The sequence below is a fragment of the Mirounga leonina genome, unplaced genomic scaffold (genome assembly GCF_011800145.1).
Source record: "Mirounga leonina isolate KUSES-001 unplaced genomic scaffold, KU_Mleo_1.0 Mir_200, whole genome shotgun sequence".
Taxonomy (NCBI): domain Eukaryota; kingdom Metazoa; phylum Chordata; class Mammalia; order Carnivora; family Phocidae; genus Mirounga; species Mirounga leonina.
Window position 1 is genome coordinate 12,214,311 of NW_023270503.1, and position 12,392 is coordinate 12,226,702.

The following is a 12,392-nucleotide window of genomic DNA, read 5'->3' on the forward strand; positions in this document are numbered from 1 at the left end:
TAGGAGTAAATTTAACCAAAGACGTATAAAACTTGTACCCGGAAGTCTATAAAACAATGTGCAAAGAAATGAAAGACTACCTACATAAATGAAAAGACAGCTCATGTTCTTGGCTTGGAAGACTTAATACTGTTAACATGGCAGTGGTTCCTCAGCTGATCTGCAGACTTGTTGCAATCCCAATCAAAATCCTAGCTGGCATTTTTGCAGATAATGACAAGGTATAGGTGGAAACAGCAAGTTTTGTTGGATATAATGGCCCATTAAAGAAGGACATCAAACCACTGGCTATTTTTATTTTTATTTTATTTTATTTTATTTTTTTAAAGATTTTATTTATTTATTTGACAGAGAGAGAGATAGCGAGAGCAGGAACACAAGCAGGGGGAGTGGGAGAGGGAGAAGCAGGCTTCCCGCTGAGCAGGGAGCCCGATGTGGGACTCGATCCCAGGACCCTGGGATCATGACCTGAGCTGAAGGCAGACGCTTAACGACTGAGCCACCCAGGCGCCCCAACCACTGGCTATTTTTAAAAAGAAAAAAAATTCAATATGATTTTTCTCTATTCTTTTTCTATCTTTAGTCCCTCTGAACAACCATTATTTACTGTTACAAAGATGCTTCACAATCATTATTCTTTCTTGGAAAAAGGTGACTGAACAGGGGTTCTCAGAGTTTTGAAAATTCAAGTATCATCTGCAGTGAGTTCTGTGGGTATTTGGGCAGATATTTGTGTACTGTCTATTTTAGAAGTTATACGTTGTTTAGAAACCTAATTCCCAGGATTCAAAACATGGAAATTCAGAAAAACAAACAAAATGACCTAAAATTTCTAATTCCGTGTGGCTTGTATTTGAAGAGGACTTTGACAATGTAATAACAATTTCTGCCTTTATATTTCATACCCTACTCTCTGTGAGATTTGTAACTTACGTGAATTTTGTAGCTGTAGGCCACAAGGTGGTGACACCAAATAATACAGAAATAATAAAAGTCCAAGTGGGTGCTTCCACTCCAGAATATAGTATGCTCCCTTTTGATACGCTGGTCTCTCTCTTTTTTTTCCCCCCAGTGACTATATGTGGTTTCTATTTGTGTCAGGAAAGCACTACAAATTGGCCTAACACTTCAGCCCAACAAAATTTAGCTCAAAATTTGTCATTTGGCCAACATATCAGTTAAGTAGAAAGAATTACAGAGATCATGGAATCTGCCTTGCCTCAGGCTTCAGGTATCATAATATTGGAATAATAGACATTACCAGTAATATTTTGAGGGCACTGATTAAAAAATAAACAGAAAAAAAATCCTAAACCCCAACTTGTAAAGTTGTGATAAACTTCACTTAAGCTTTGGAGATTTTTGTTTTATTTGCTTTCATTTGTTTCATTTCATTTCATTGTTACATAAAAAATCACATCTCATACCTTACAGAAAATTAACTGTATCATATAAATCATATATATATAAATGTAAAATATAAAACTTAAAAGTTTTTAGATAGAATTTTTTGACTTGGGGTTAGGCAAATAATTCATCAGTTCAACACCACATATAAAAAACAAATTCATGAAGTGGACTTTATCGGGGAAAAAATCTTTTGCTTGTTGAAAGATCTGTAAGAGAATGAGAAGACAAGTTACAGGGTGATAGAAAATATTTGAAAATTGTATATCTTCCAAAGGCTTATATCCAGAATATATAAAGAACTTAAAATGTGAGAGTGAGATCTGTAAATAATTCCTTATATTTGTAGCCATTTGATTTTTGACAAGGGTGCCAGGACAGTCCATTGAGGTGGGAAAGGATAGTCTTTTCTACAAATGGTGCTGGAAGAAGTAGATATCCAACATTCAAAAAAATGATGTTGAACCCCTACCTCACACCATTTATAACAATTAATTCAAAATGGATCAGAGACCTAAATATCACAGCTGAAAATATAAAACTCTTAGAAGAAAACATAGCCATAAATCTTTGTGTCCCTGCATTCAGCATTGATTTCTTAGATCTGAGAACAAAAGCAAAAGCAACTAAAGAAAAAACACAGTAGACTCCATGAAAATTAAAAACTTTTATGCTTCAAAGCACACCATGAAGAAAGTGAGAAGAAAACACATGGAATGGGAGAAAAATATTTGTAAATCATATATATGACAAGGAACTTGCATCTAGAGAATATGATTAACGCTTATGACTGAACAATAAAAAGACGATCCAGTTTTTAAATGGGCACATGTTTTGGGTTAGACGTTTCTCCAAGGAAGATCCCACAAATTACTGAAATGCACATGAGAAAGATGCTTAACATCCTTAGTAATTAGGGAAATGCAAATCAAAACCACAATGAGACACCACTTCATACCCACTAGGATGGCTAAAATAAGAGACAATAGCAAGTACTGTTGAAGATGTGAAGTTGGAGCCCTCATACATTGGTGCAACCGCAGGGTGGCAGTTCCTCACAATGTTAAATATAGACCTAACAATTCCATTCCTAGGTGTATATACCTAAGAAAACTGAAAGCACATGTCTTCATAAAAACCTGTGTACTTAATTGTGTTCATAGATACATTAATCATAATAGCCTAAAAGTGAAAGCAACTCAAATATTCATCAACTGATAAATGGATAAATAAAATGTGGTATATCCATGCAATCGAATGCTATTTGGTTATAAAAAAAGAATGAACTACTGATATATGGCACAACATGGATGAACCTTGAAGAGATACTAAGTGAAAGAAGCAGTCACAAAAGGCCACATTGTATGAGTCTGTTTATGAAGTATCCAGAATAGGCAAATCCATAGAAACAGAAAGAAGATTCTGATTGTCAAAGGCTGAGGGGTGGGCCAAAGGAGGAGTGATTGCTAATAGGTATGGGCTTTCTTTTTGGGTGATGAAAATGTTCTGAAATTAGATAGTGGTCATGGTTGTGCTACTCTGTAGAATATACTAAACACAGAATTGTACACTTTAGAAGAATGACTTTCACAACATATGAATTGTATCTCAGCAAAAAATATTGACCCAGTTTTTTTTTATTATGTTATGTTAGTCACCATACGGTACATCATTAGTTTTTGATGTAGTGTTCCATGATTCATTGCTTGTGTATAACATCCAGTGACCCAGTTTTTAAAATGGGCGAAAGATTTGAGCACTTTATCAAAAAAGAAATATGGATGACAAATAAATGCATGAACAGAAAAAGTGTTAAACATTATTGTGCATTAGAGAAATCCAAATAAAAGCCAGAATAGCTAAAATAAAAAGAGTAACAATACCAAATGCTGGTGAGAATTTGGAAGATCTGGAATTATCATACTTCACTTGTGAGAATGCGAAATGGTTCAGCTACTTTGTCAAACTGGCATTTTCTTACAACCTTAAAACATACAATCATGATGTCTCTGCAAACATTCATTTACTATGACCAGCAATTCCATTCCTAGATGATTTATCCAAAAAGGAAATTTATATTCATACAAAACCTGTACATAAATGTTTATAGCACCCTTATTCATAATAGCCAAAGCTGGAAACAAATGTCCTTTTACCAGTGACTAGATAAACAAACTGAAGTTGTTCCATATAATAGGATTATACTCAAGAATAAAAAGGAAAGATCTATTGATACTTTTGGGAAAATATAGAGTGGATGAATCTCAGATGCTTATTGGCAAGGGAAAGAAGCTGGACCCAATAAGCTCCATATTCTGTGATTTCATTTATAGGATAGTCTGGAAAATATAAAACCATGGAGAGGGAGAAAAGATAAGTACATAGGAGGAGTTTGGCTTCCTGGTGAGCTGAGAGTAATTATTCCCTCTGCGGATCAGATTTTATTTCACAGATGAGTTTGTTTTTCCTAGTTGTTAGTGAGCCATAACGACTCTTGTTATTTTTTTATATTAATGCCCCACATAAAATAAAAGGAAATGTTGATTTGATGTTTTTATTTTTTTTTAAAGATTTTATTTGAGAGAGAGAGAGAGAGCATGAGCAGGGAGGAGAGGCAGAGGCAGAAAGAGAAGAAGCAGACTCCCTGCTGAGTAGGGAGCCCCATGTGGAACTTGATCCTAGAACCCTGGGATCATGACCTGAGCTGAAGGCAGCCGCTTAACCTACTGAGCCACCCAGGCGCCCTGATTTGATGTTTTTAAATTTTATGGTGGGGAGTGGTAGATATTGGGAAGAAGGTGATGTTTTTGCCTATGACTTTTGTTAGTCTCATCCGGTGTCTCTCATGCTACTGTCTTTGGAAACTCCTCTCATGACTCACATTTCTTTCACCCTCCCAGCCTTCATAGGCTGCTGTGGCTGGAATATTCTACCCACTTACTCTCAAGCTTGTTCAGAGAAATGCTCCATGCCTCCTCTAGACTACTTTACATCTTCCTGTTTTATTTTCTTTTGCTATCCTATATTTCTTCATAACACCATAAAATTATAATTAAATTTTATACTAATTATTTGTATAACCATTTAACATCTATTCTGTATCCTCCATTCCTCCCACAGTCTCTGTTCATAATCAAGTCACACTTGGTGTTATCAGTATCCTGGGTTTTTTTTTTTCCCATCCATATAACCATGATTCTTTTCAAATCAATTCTGCCTTTGATAATTTTCTTAAATGATTAGTGGGGTGAGTGCAAACTCCATCAGAGAAGGAGATGTCCCTTGCTGATGCTTTTCTTTGTTTTTCTCTTTGTAGGGAAACTAAACAGCCAAGACTCCTATAATAATTTTGCCAACAACAACCCTGGCAACCCCCGGCTCTCTCCTCTCCCCAGCTTGATGGTACTGATGCCTCTTGCGCAAATCAAGCAGCCAATGACATTGGGGACCATCACCAAACGAACAGGGTAAGGCCTTAGGCTTGATACTTTTTAAAATAGCTGTTTCAGAGGATTGGATACATAAAAATGAAACGTACATTTCCTTTGGGTGGTTTAATTAGCTCCTCATTTCCAGCCCACATGAAACTTCATGGCAGCAGATTAAGTACAAAGTATAGAACATGCACAAACATACTTGAATACAACCATGTACCCATATATCCATAGCAAAAACAAAGCAGTGACAAGTTGTGAAAATTAGTATTGGCTGATCAAAACCAGACCCATCTTCTCAGTCTTACACTTGCTGCCTTACGGCTTTCTCGGAAAGTACAGTGTCAGTTTCTTGCTTTTGTGGACAAAATCCATTATAAATCTGGATTTATAATGACTCCCAAATTTTAACTGGCCCAAATACTAAGGAAAGAACTTCAGATGACAACCGTGTTTCTAAAAGTCAAAAAATCGCCTATATTGTGGTATAATTTACATATAACGATCTGTCATTAGTGTCAGGACAATGTGGTGTTATGGGTAGTTTTCAAAAGCCAGAGTCCTAAGATTTGGGCTTTACTCACGATTGGTCATTAGCATCCTCAAAGACATTTGATGACTCACTTGATGTGTCTGTGCTTATTTTAGCTATTTAAAAAAATTTTTTAATTATCCCTGCTTTGGGTTCCTGAAAATAAAGTGTTAAATCTAAGATATCATTAGATGATCAATCATGTGATGACTCTGAAATTCCATTTTGTACCAGAAAATATATATGTCTACCGGCAAATTACCTATTTCATCAGTAAGCAGTCCTGAGGTTTAGCCTAATTCAAAATGAAACAGCTGTCTTAAATTCTGTATTCAGGTAGTCCAGAGAAAACCCAGTCCTAGCTTCAAATAGTCTTCAAGGTCTTTCCAACAAAAGGAATAGAGTAAATTATTTGGTTGCTATATCAAAAGGTCTTAATATTTTTGTGCTGGGTGGTAAAGTGTTTGTAGAAGTCACTTTTGTGAGAAGAAATACTCATTCTCAGGGGTAAGTCTTTTGAGCTCCAGATTTCACCATGCACAGAAGTGGACACTCTACGTAGTGGAGTAGTATTTGTATACAAAATGATCTTATTGCTGAATGCAGAAATAAAATTGAGTTTGTGGCATGTTAAGGGTGCGGTGAAGGAAAAATAGAGCATTCCTAGGCCCCAAATTGGACATGTTATGATATAGATCATTTGGCCTATATTCCTTTCTTTTTAAATTGATTTCAGCTTTTTAACTCTTTATGTTCAGTGATTTAAATAGAATTTTGACTTCCCTTTCCTCTTAGTTTCTTTATTTTAAAATAAGTAGGAGTATCTATGAATAAGAAAGAGGTTATTAACTTATATTTACAATTAGCTCATTTTTTCTTTGTATGATGTTACTTTTTGGGATGTAGAATCAAATAAAAATTGGATAAATCTTGAGTCATAATATTTTTTTACTCATAGAAGTCAGTATGTAATTGTACCTTCTTGATTCAACTGAGCATTATACAATTCTGCAAAGTACTTATGAGTTTTTATGTGTGTTTCCTGAATCTCAGTGAAAGAATACTCAAAATTGTTCTTCTTGAATTTAATTCTAGCTTTGTTTCTGGTGTTTGTTGTTTTTAAAACCTAAGAGCTATGCTGTTTTTATAATGCAAAGAATTAGCTCTCTTTTTCAAATAAGCTTTTCTATATATATAAATAGTGACTGAGGTTCTATGTATGAAATCCTATGATGTTAGAATTTAATTCAATATAGTTGTGGGGAGGAGTGGAAACTAAGTCTACTTTTGTATATATTTGAAATTTTCCACAATAAAAAGATAGTCTCTCACTTACTCTTTCACACTCTCTTGCTACTCTCTCTCTCTGCCCTTAGATGGGCAGAAACTATTAATCATCTGGTGTCTCCTTCCACTGCCATACTTTATGAACTTAGATAAATTCTGTGTTTCCTTTTCTTTTTAAAAAGTCAAAATTCCTCGATTCCTAGAGTATGTATATTATGCCCCCTTATAGACAACTTAGTAATTATTTATTAATGATTAATAAATTATGTGAATTTGAGCTACATACTTTGAAATTAATGTTAGTTCAAGATACACATATCACATTGTTGACTTGGCTTCTTATCTCAATTCTCAGACCATTTTATTTTTGCTGAGTTTTTGAATTCTTTTTAGCATGCCCTGTACTGAAGTGTTTAAAGAGAATAATATTTGTCCCACAGTGAATACCTGGTTTGTAATTTTTAAAATGTTCACATAGATTCAAGTTTACAAAAAGAGTTACAAGGCCAGTAAAAGGAATTCCTGTATATCCAGATTTCCCAAATGTTAACAGTCTAACTTATTTGCCTTATCGTTCACACTTGCTCATTCTGCCCACGTGTGTGCAGGCACACGACACACACGACACACACAACACACACACACAACACACACACACACCCCGTATTTTTCTTAAGTTGTTTCAAAGGAATTTGTAGACTTAGTAACCCCTTATTCCTACAAATTTCAACATATAAATTCTAAAGACAAGGGTATTCTCTTCTATAACTGTAGGATAGTTATCAAAAGAAGAGATTCTAAAACTCACTATTCGTTTTTTTTATGTAGTTGTTGTCAGTCCTTGTGCCAGTCTTTAGCTCACACGAATTGCCCCACCTGCTATTTTTCCCCTCCCTCCCTCCAATTCTTTTTTTCCCATTCCTCCCTCTATTCTTTCTCTTGCTTCCTATTAACACAGATCACAGTGACCTATAAACACTTTGATAATAGTGTTTGTAACTTATAGTTGGCTGCTGCTAGATTACAAGACTTCATACCCCTAAGCCACCTTCTGAAGAGTTTGTTGATTATAACCAGAAATTGCTATAGGGGACTTTCCTTATAATTCTTTGACTCTGAGTCACCCCAACATTTGGTCATAGAATTTTCGGAATACAATTTGTGGTTTTTATTATCTTAAAATTGAGCATTTTCATGGAAATACATGTATTTTGCCTTACCAAAAGTAGTATTTGTTTTATGAGAACAAAACATATTCCCTTATTTTCTGTTTTTGATATATGCTGAGATTTGAACCAAATCCCATACATTTCATGTCATTAGATTTCATCCCATTAGATTTTAAAGGCTATATTTGTTTCATTTTTATTTAAATTTTTTTACTATGACCAATTCTAAATCTGCAGTTAGCTAATTTGCATTACTTCCATTAAATTGTATTGTATTTACTGAGAATTTTGATTGCCATATTAAGGTCACCAGAGTGGTGAGCAAATGGGCTTTTCATTTTCCAGGTCTCTTTTTGTTCTGGAAATTCCAGTTTATTTTAACTTTGCTTCTATGCCATGCCTTTGCTAACATTTTAAAAATAAAATTAACACATCTAAAACTAATGATGGAATGTATGGGGATTAACATAACAATAAAATATTTTAAAAAATAATAAAATTAACAGTAAGTATTTAACATGGATTATGTAGAAATAGAACACAGAGCTGTGACTCATTTATAGCCATGTAAGTTCTGTGACTACTTCCAATATACCTGATAATGTATCCAATAAAATTATACACCTACCTCAGATAGATCAGCATTTATTTATTCCGTGTCCTAGATATTTGGCATAAAGGCAAAATAAGCATAAAAAGTTGTATTTCTAGCACAGAGATTTCTAAGGATTGCCTGGGATCCTATATTTAAGTATTCAAATTGAGATAGAAGCCTCAGTTCAAACCTTGAGGGGATAAAACGTGTGCTTACCATATTTCACATCTGCCTTCTTATTTTTGGAAATATATATCCCTGGAAGCCTGTGCAGTGTCAGGGACCATCTGTCTTACTCCAAGACATGCACAAGGCCAGTAGAACTACAAATGGCAAAAGACAGATGTATTTACACCTTCATGTTCTGTACCTTGACAAAGCAGCACATGGAGGAAATAAGGCCTATTCTGGCAACAGCTGTTGCTGAACCTGACTACAGTATACACTGATGAAGGCAAAAGGAGTGCTAGAAATCATCTGGTCCAACAATCACTCATTCAAACAGAGTCCAGTTTCTTCCAGTCTAAGATTGGAGGATTGGAAAGACCTCCATCATGTTTTTATGAAATGTAAATAAGAATAGGTCTCATCTAGTAAAGTGAAACTGGGTGCTAAGGAATTGCTCATTATTTTGGAGTGTTAAGTGTTTATAGTAGGGATTTATTAAGCAGCATTTGATAGGTGTTTGGTTGAGTTAATGAATCAAGTAAGTGATAAAGTTTTTTTTGAATGCTTCCTATATAAAATTTTACTAAGTAGGTAATTTTTCATCAGTATGCTTAATTTTATGTACAGTAAACCTAAAGTTATTAATATATATACCTCATTTTTTAGGCACAAACAGAGAGCAGTACATTTCAAAAAGAGATCAGAGTAATTTCATGGGAATGAAAAATGCAGACATTGGTAATGAAGTCACTTCCTTGCTCTTAACTAACTGACCATTTTTAGTGAAATAAATGAGATGATTTTTTTTGTCTTTCATAAGTTTCCTTTTTCTTAAATGGAGCAGCTTCTGTTCCTTTTCTCTCTCCCCATCTTTAGATTTATTCATTTCTTTGGGAGCAATTTGAAGTGGGTGTTAGGAACCTTGGGACCAACTCTGTAGAAATAGGTCATGCAGGGGAAGGTTATTGACTTAGGAACGTGATGCCCTAACTTCTCATTTGGTTCTGCTCCCTATTAACCACCGTGTCCTAGGTAAGCTTCTTCATCTGAAGAATACAAGTTTATATGTATGGATTGTGATCTTTCAGCTTTACATTGTATGAGTTCCCGCCAGGCCTAACTACCTAATTTCTAAGCCTCACTCACTGTCCTAGGCCAGTGCTGAACAAGAGCTTCATTAGGAAAACATAGATGATTGTTCTTATTTAGAAATGGAAACATTTCATAGCATTTATTTGATTATTTCTACTTGAAATTTGTAGACCAAATTTGCCATAGAGCTTGCTAAGTCAGTAAATGACATCAGCATATAGTAGGCCTTGAAGAAAGGTCTATTCCTTCTTCTTCTAATTCAGTTAGGTCTACCTTGGCTTATCTACACAGTGGCCTGAGCCCCAAACTATATAGCGGGAGCTCCAAGAATTAAATGGGAAAGATTTGGAGAAAGACTCGCTGGATACAGTGGTAGATCGTAATTCTCCACTTCCCAGCCCTGTCTTGTATAGGTGTTAGTTTTGGATAGCTAAGCTATAAATCTTTGGTCCCAGATATAAAATAATGGACAGTGTATTTTCATTAGAATGGATATGGATAGATCTGCATGTATAATATACTCACCATAGTTTGAGTTTACAATTTTTAAACTCCATCAGTAGAGTACTTAAAGTCCACCTATGGTTTGCATATGTTTACTTGCGTATGTTTGTTCCACTTCACCATAAATCTGTGGATTTTGTGGTTTTTGAATGAAGTCTACTATTAAAAAGCAGCAGATGTGACTTTCTACAGAAATTTGATAGTCTGTGCTACTCTAGTCTCTTTTCTGCAACATCTGGCAGAATTTGAACATTATCTAATGTTTTTCTAATGAAAATCTTGAGTTTGTAATTTAAATTTGCCTGTTGAGAATTTCTCAAATTAGATAGTGTAGCTGTTTCAGCTTCAATTTTCCCTACAGATCACTAATTTGAGAGCCAGCAGGCTATAGGTCTCTATAGTAGGGAGTGATTAAAATTAGATGAATGAAAATGTAAAAGTAACACTTGAAAAAATGACACAAGACTAAAGTGCTCATATGCATGTGGGACTTGTGTGTCCACTTCAGTAGCTACTTATGGGGGTCCACAGAATGTAGCAGAGTCATTAAATTTCCTAGAATATATTGGCAGAGAATACGGTTTTACTTTACAATTTTACACATAGTGTTGTGTAGCATTTTCTCTATTTTTTTGGTGTTTAGTACATTTAATATTTATATGGGCTTATTCCTTTTTCAGTTTTATTGAGAAATAATTGACATATATTGCTATATAAGTTTAAGGTGCGTAGCGTGATGGTTTGGTTTGCATATGTTGGGGAATGATTAGCACAATAGTTCAGCTAACATCCATCTTCTACGGATACAGTAAGAAGAAAAGAAAAAGGAAAAGTACTTTTTCCTTGTGATGAGAACTCTTAGGGTTTACTCTCTTTGCAGCTTTCCTGTATGTCATACAGCAGGGTTAGCTGTAGTCATCATGTTGTATATCACATCTCTAGTACTTATTTATTGTATAACTGGAAGTGTGTACCTTTTGACACCTTCCTCCAATTCCCCCTTCTCCCACCCTGTACATCTGATAACCACAAGTGTGATCTCTTTTTCTATGAGTTTCTTTGTTTAAGATTCCACATATAAATAAGATCATATAGTATTTGTCTTTTTTTGACGTATTTCACATAGCATATTGCCTTCAAGGTCTCTCCATGTTGTTTCAAGTGGTCGGATTTCTTCATATTTTTTTTTTATGGCTGGATAATATTCCACTGCATGCATATGTGTGTGTGTGTGTGTGTGTGTGTAAATCACAACATTTTTATCCATTGTCCATCAGTGGACACTCAGGTTGTTTCCATGTCCTGGCTTTGGTAAATAATGCTATTATGAACATGGGGGGTGCATATCTTTTTGTGTTCGTGTTTTTATTTCCTTTGGGTATATTCCCAGAAGTGGAATTGCTGGATCATAGGGTAGTTCTATTTTTAGTTTTTTGAGGATCCTCCCTACTGTTTTCCATAGCAACTGCACCAATTTATAGTCCCACCAGCAATATGCAAGGGTTCCCTTTTCTCCATATCCATGGCAGCATTGTTATCTCTTGTCTTTTTGATGATGGCCATGCTAACAGAGATGAGGTGGTAACTCATTGTGCTTTTAATTTGCATTTCCCTAATCACTACTGATGTTAAGCACCTTTTCATGAACCTGTTGGCCTTTTGTATGTCTTATTTGGGAAAATGTTTATTCAAATCATTTGCCCATTTTTAAATTGGGTTGTTTTTTGCCATTGAGTGCATGTGTTCTTTATATATTTTAGATATTAACCCCCTATCAGGTAGATGATTTGCAAATATTTTTTCCCATTCTGTAGGTTGTCTTTTCATTTTGTTGATGGTTTCTTTTGCCGTGCAGAAGCTTTTAAATTCATTTTTAATTTTGTTGCTTGTACTTTAGGTGTCATATTTTAAAAATTATTACTAAGATGCATGTCAAGGAACTTTTGTTCCTGTGTTTCCTTCTAGGAGTTTCATGGTTTCAGGTCTTACATTTAAGTCTTTGATCCATCTTGAGTTAATTTTTGTGAGTGGTGTAAGGTATGGGTCCAGTTTCATTTGTTACATGTGACTATCCAGTTATCCCAGTACCATTTATTGAAGAGACTGTCTTTTTTTCCATTGCGTATTCTTGGTTCCCTTGTCAAATATTAGCGGACCATGTACGCTCATGATTCTGTTCCATTGGTCTATTTGTTTTTATGCCA

At 34.9% G+C, this 12,392-nt stretch overlaps 1 protein-coding gene across 10 annotated transcripts in view; it reads left to right on the plus strand.

The window, feature by feature from the left end:
- BCAS3 (BCAS3 microtubule associated cell migration factor) overlaps positions 1-12,392 on the plus strand; it is a 598,224-nt gene that overhangs the window by 263,825 nt on the left and 322,007 nt on the right. For all 10 annotated transcript variants that reach the window (XM_035026671.1, XM_035026672.1, XM_035026670.1 and 7 more), the window contains exon 16: positions 4,724-4,874. In XM_035026671.1, coding sequence (XP_034882562.1) covers positions 4,724-4,874 — 151 coding nt within the window. The remainder of the gene's footprint in view (positions 1-4,723; positions 4,875-12,392) is intronic.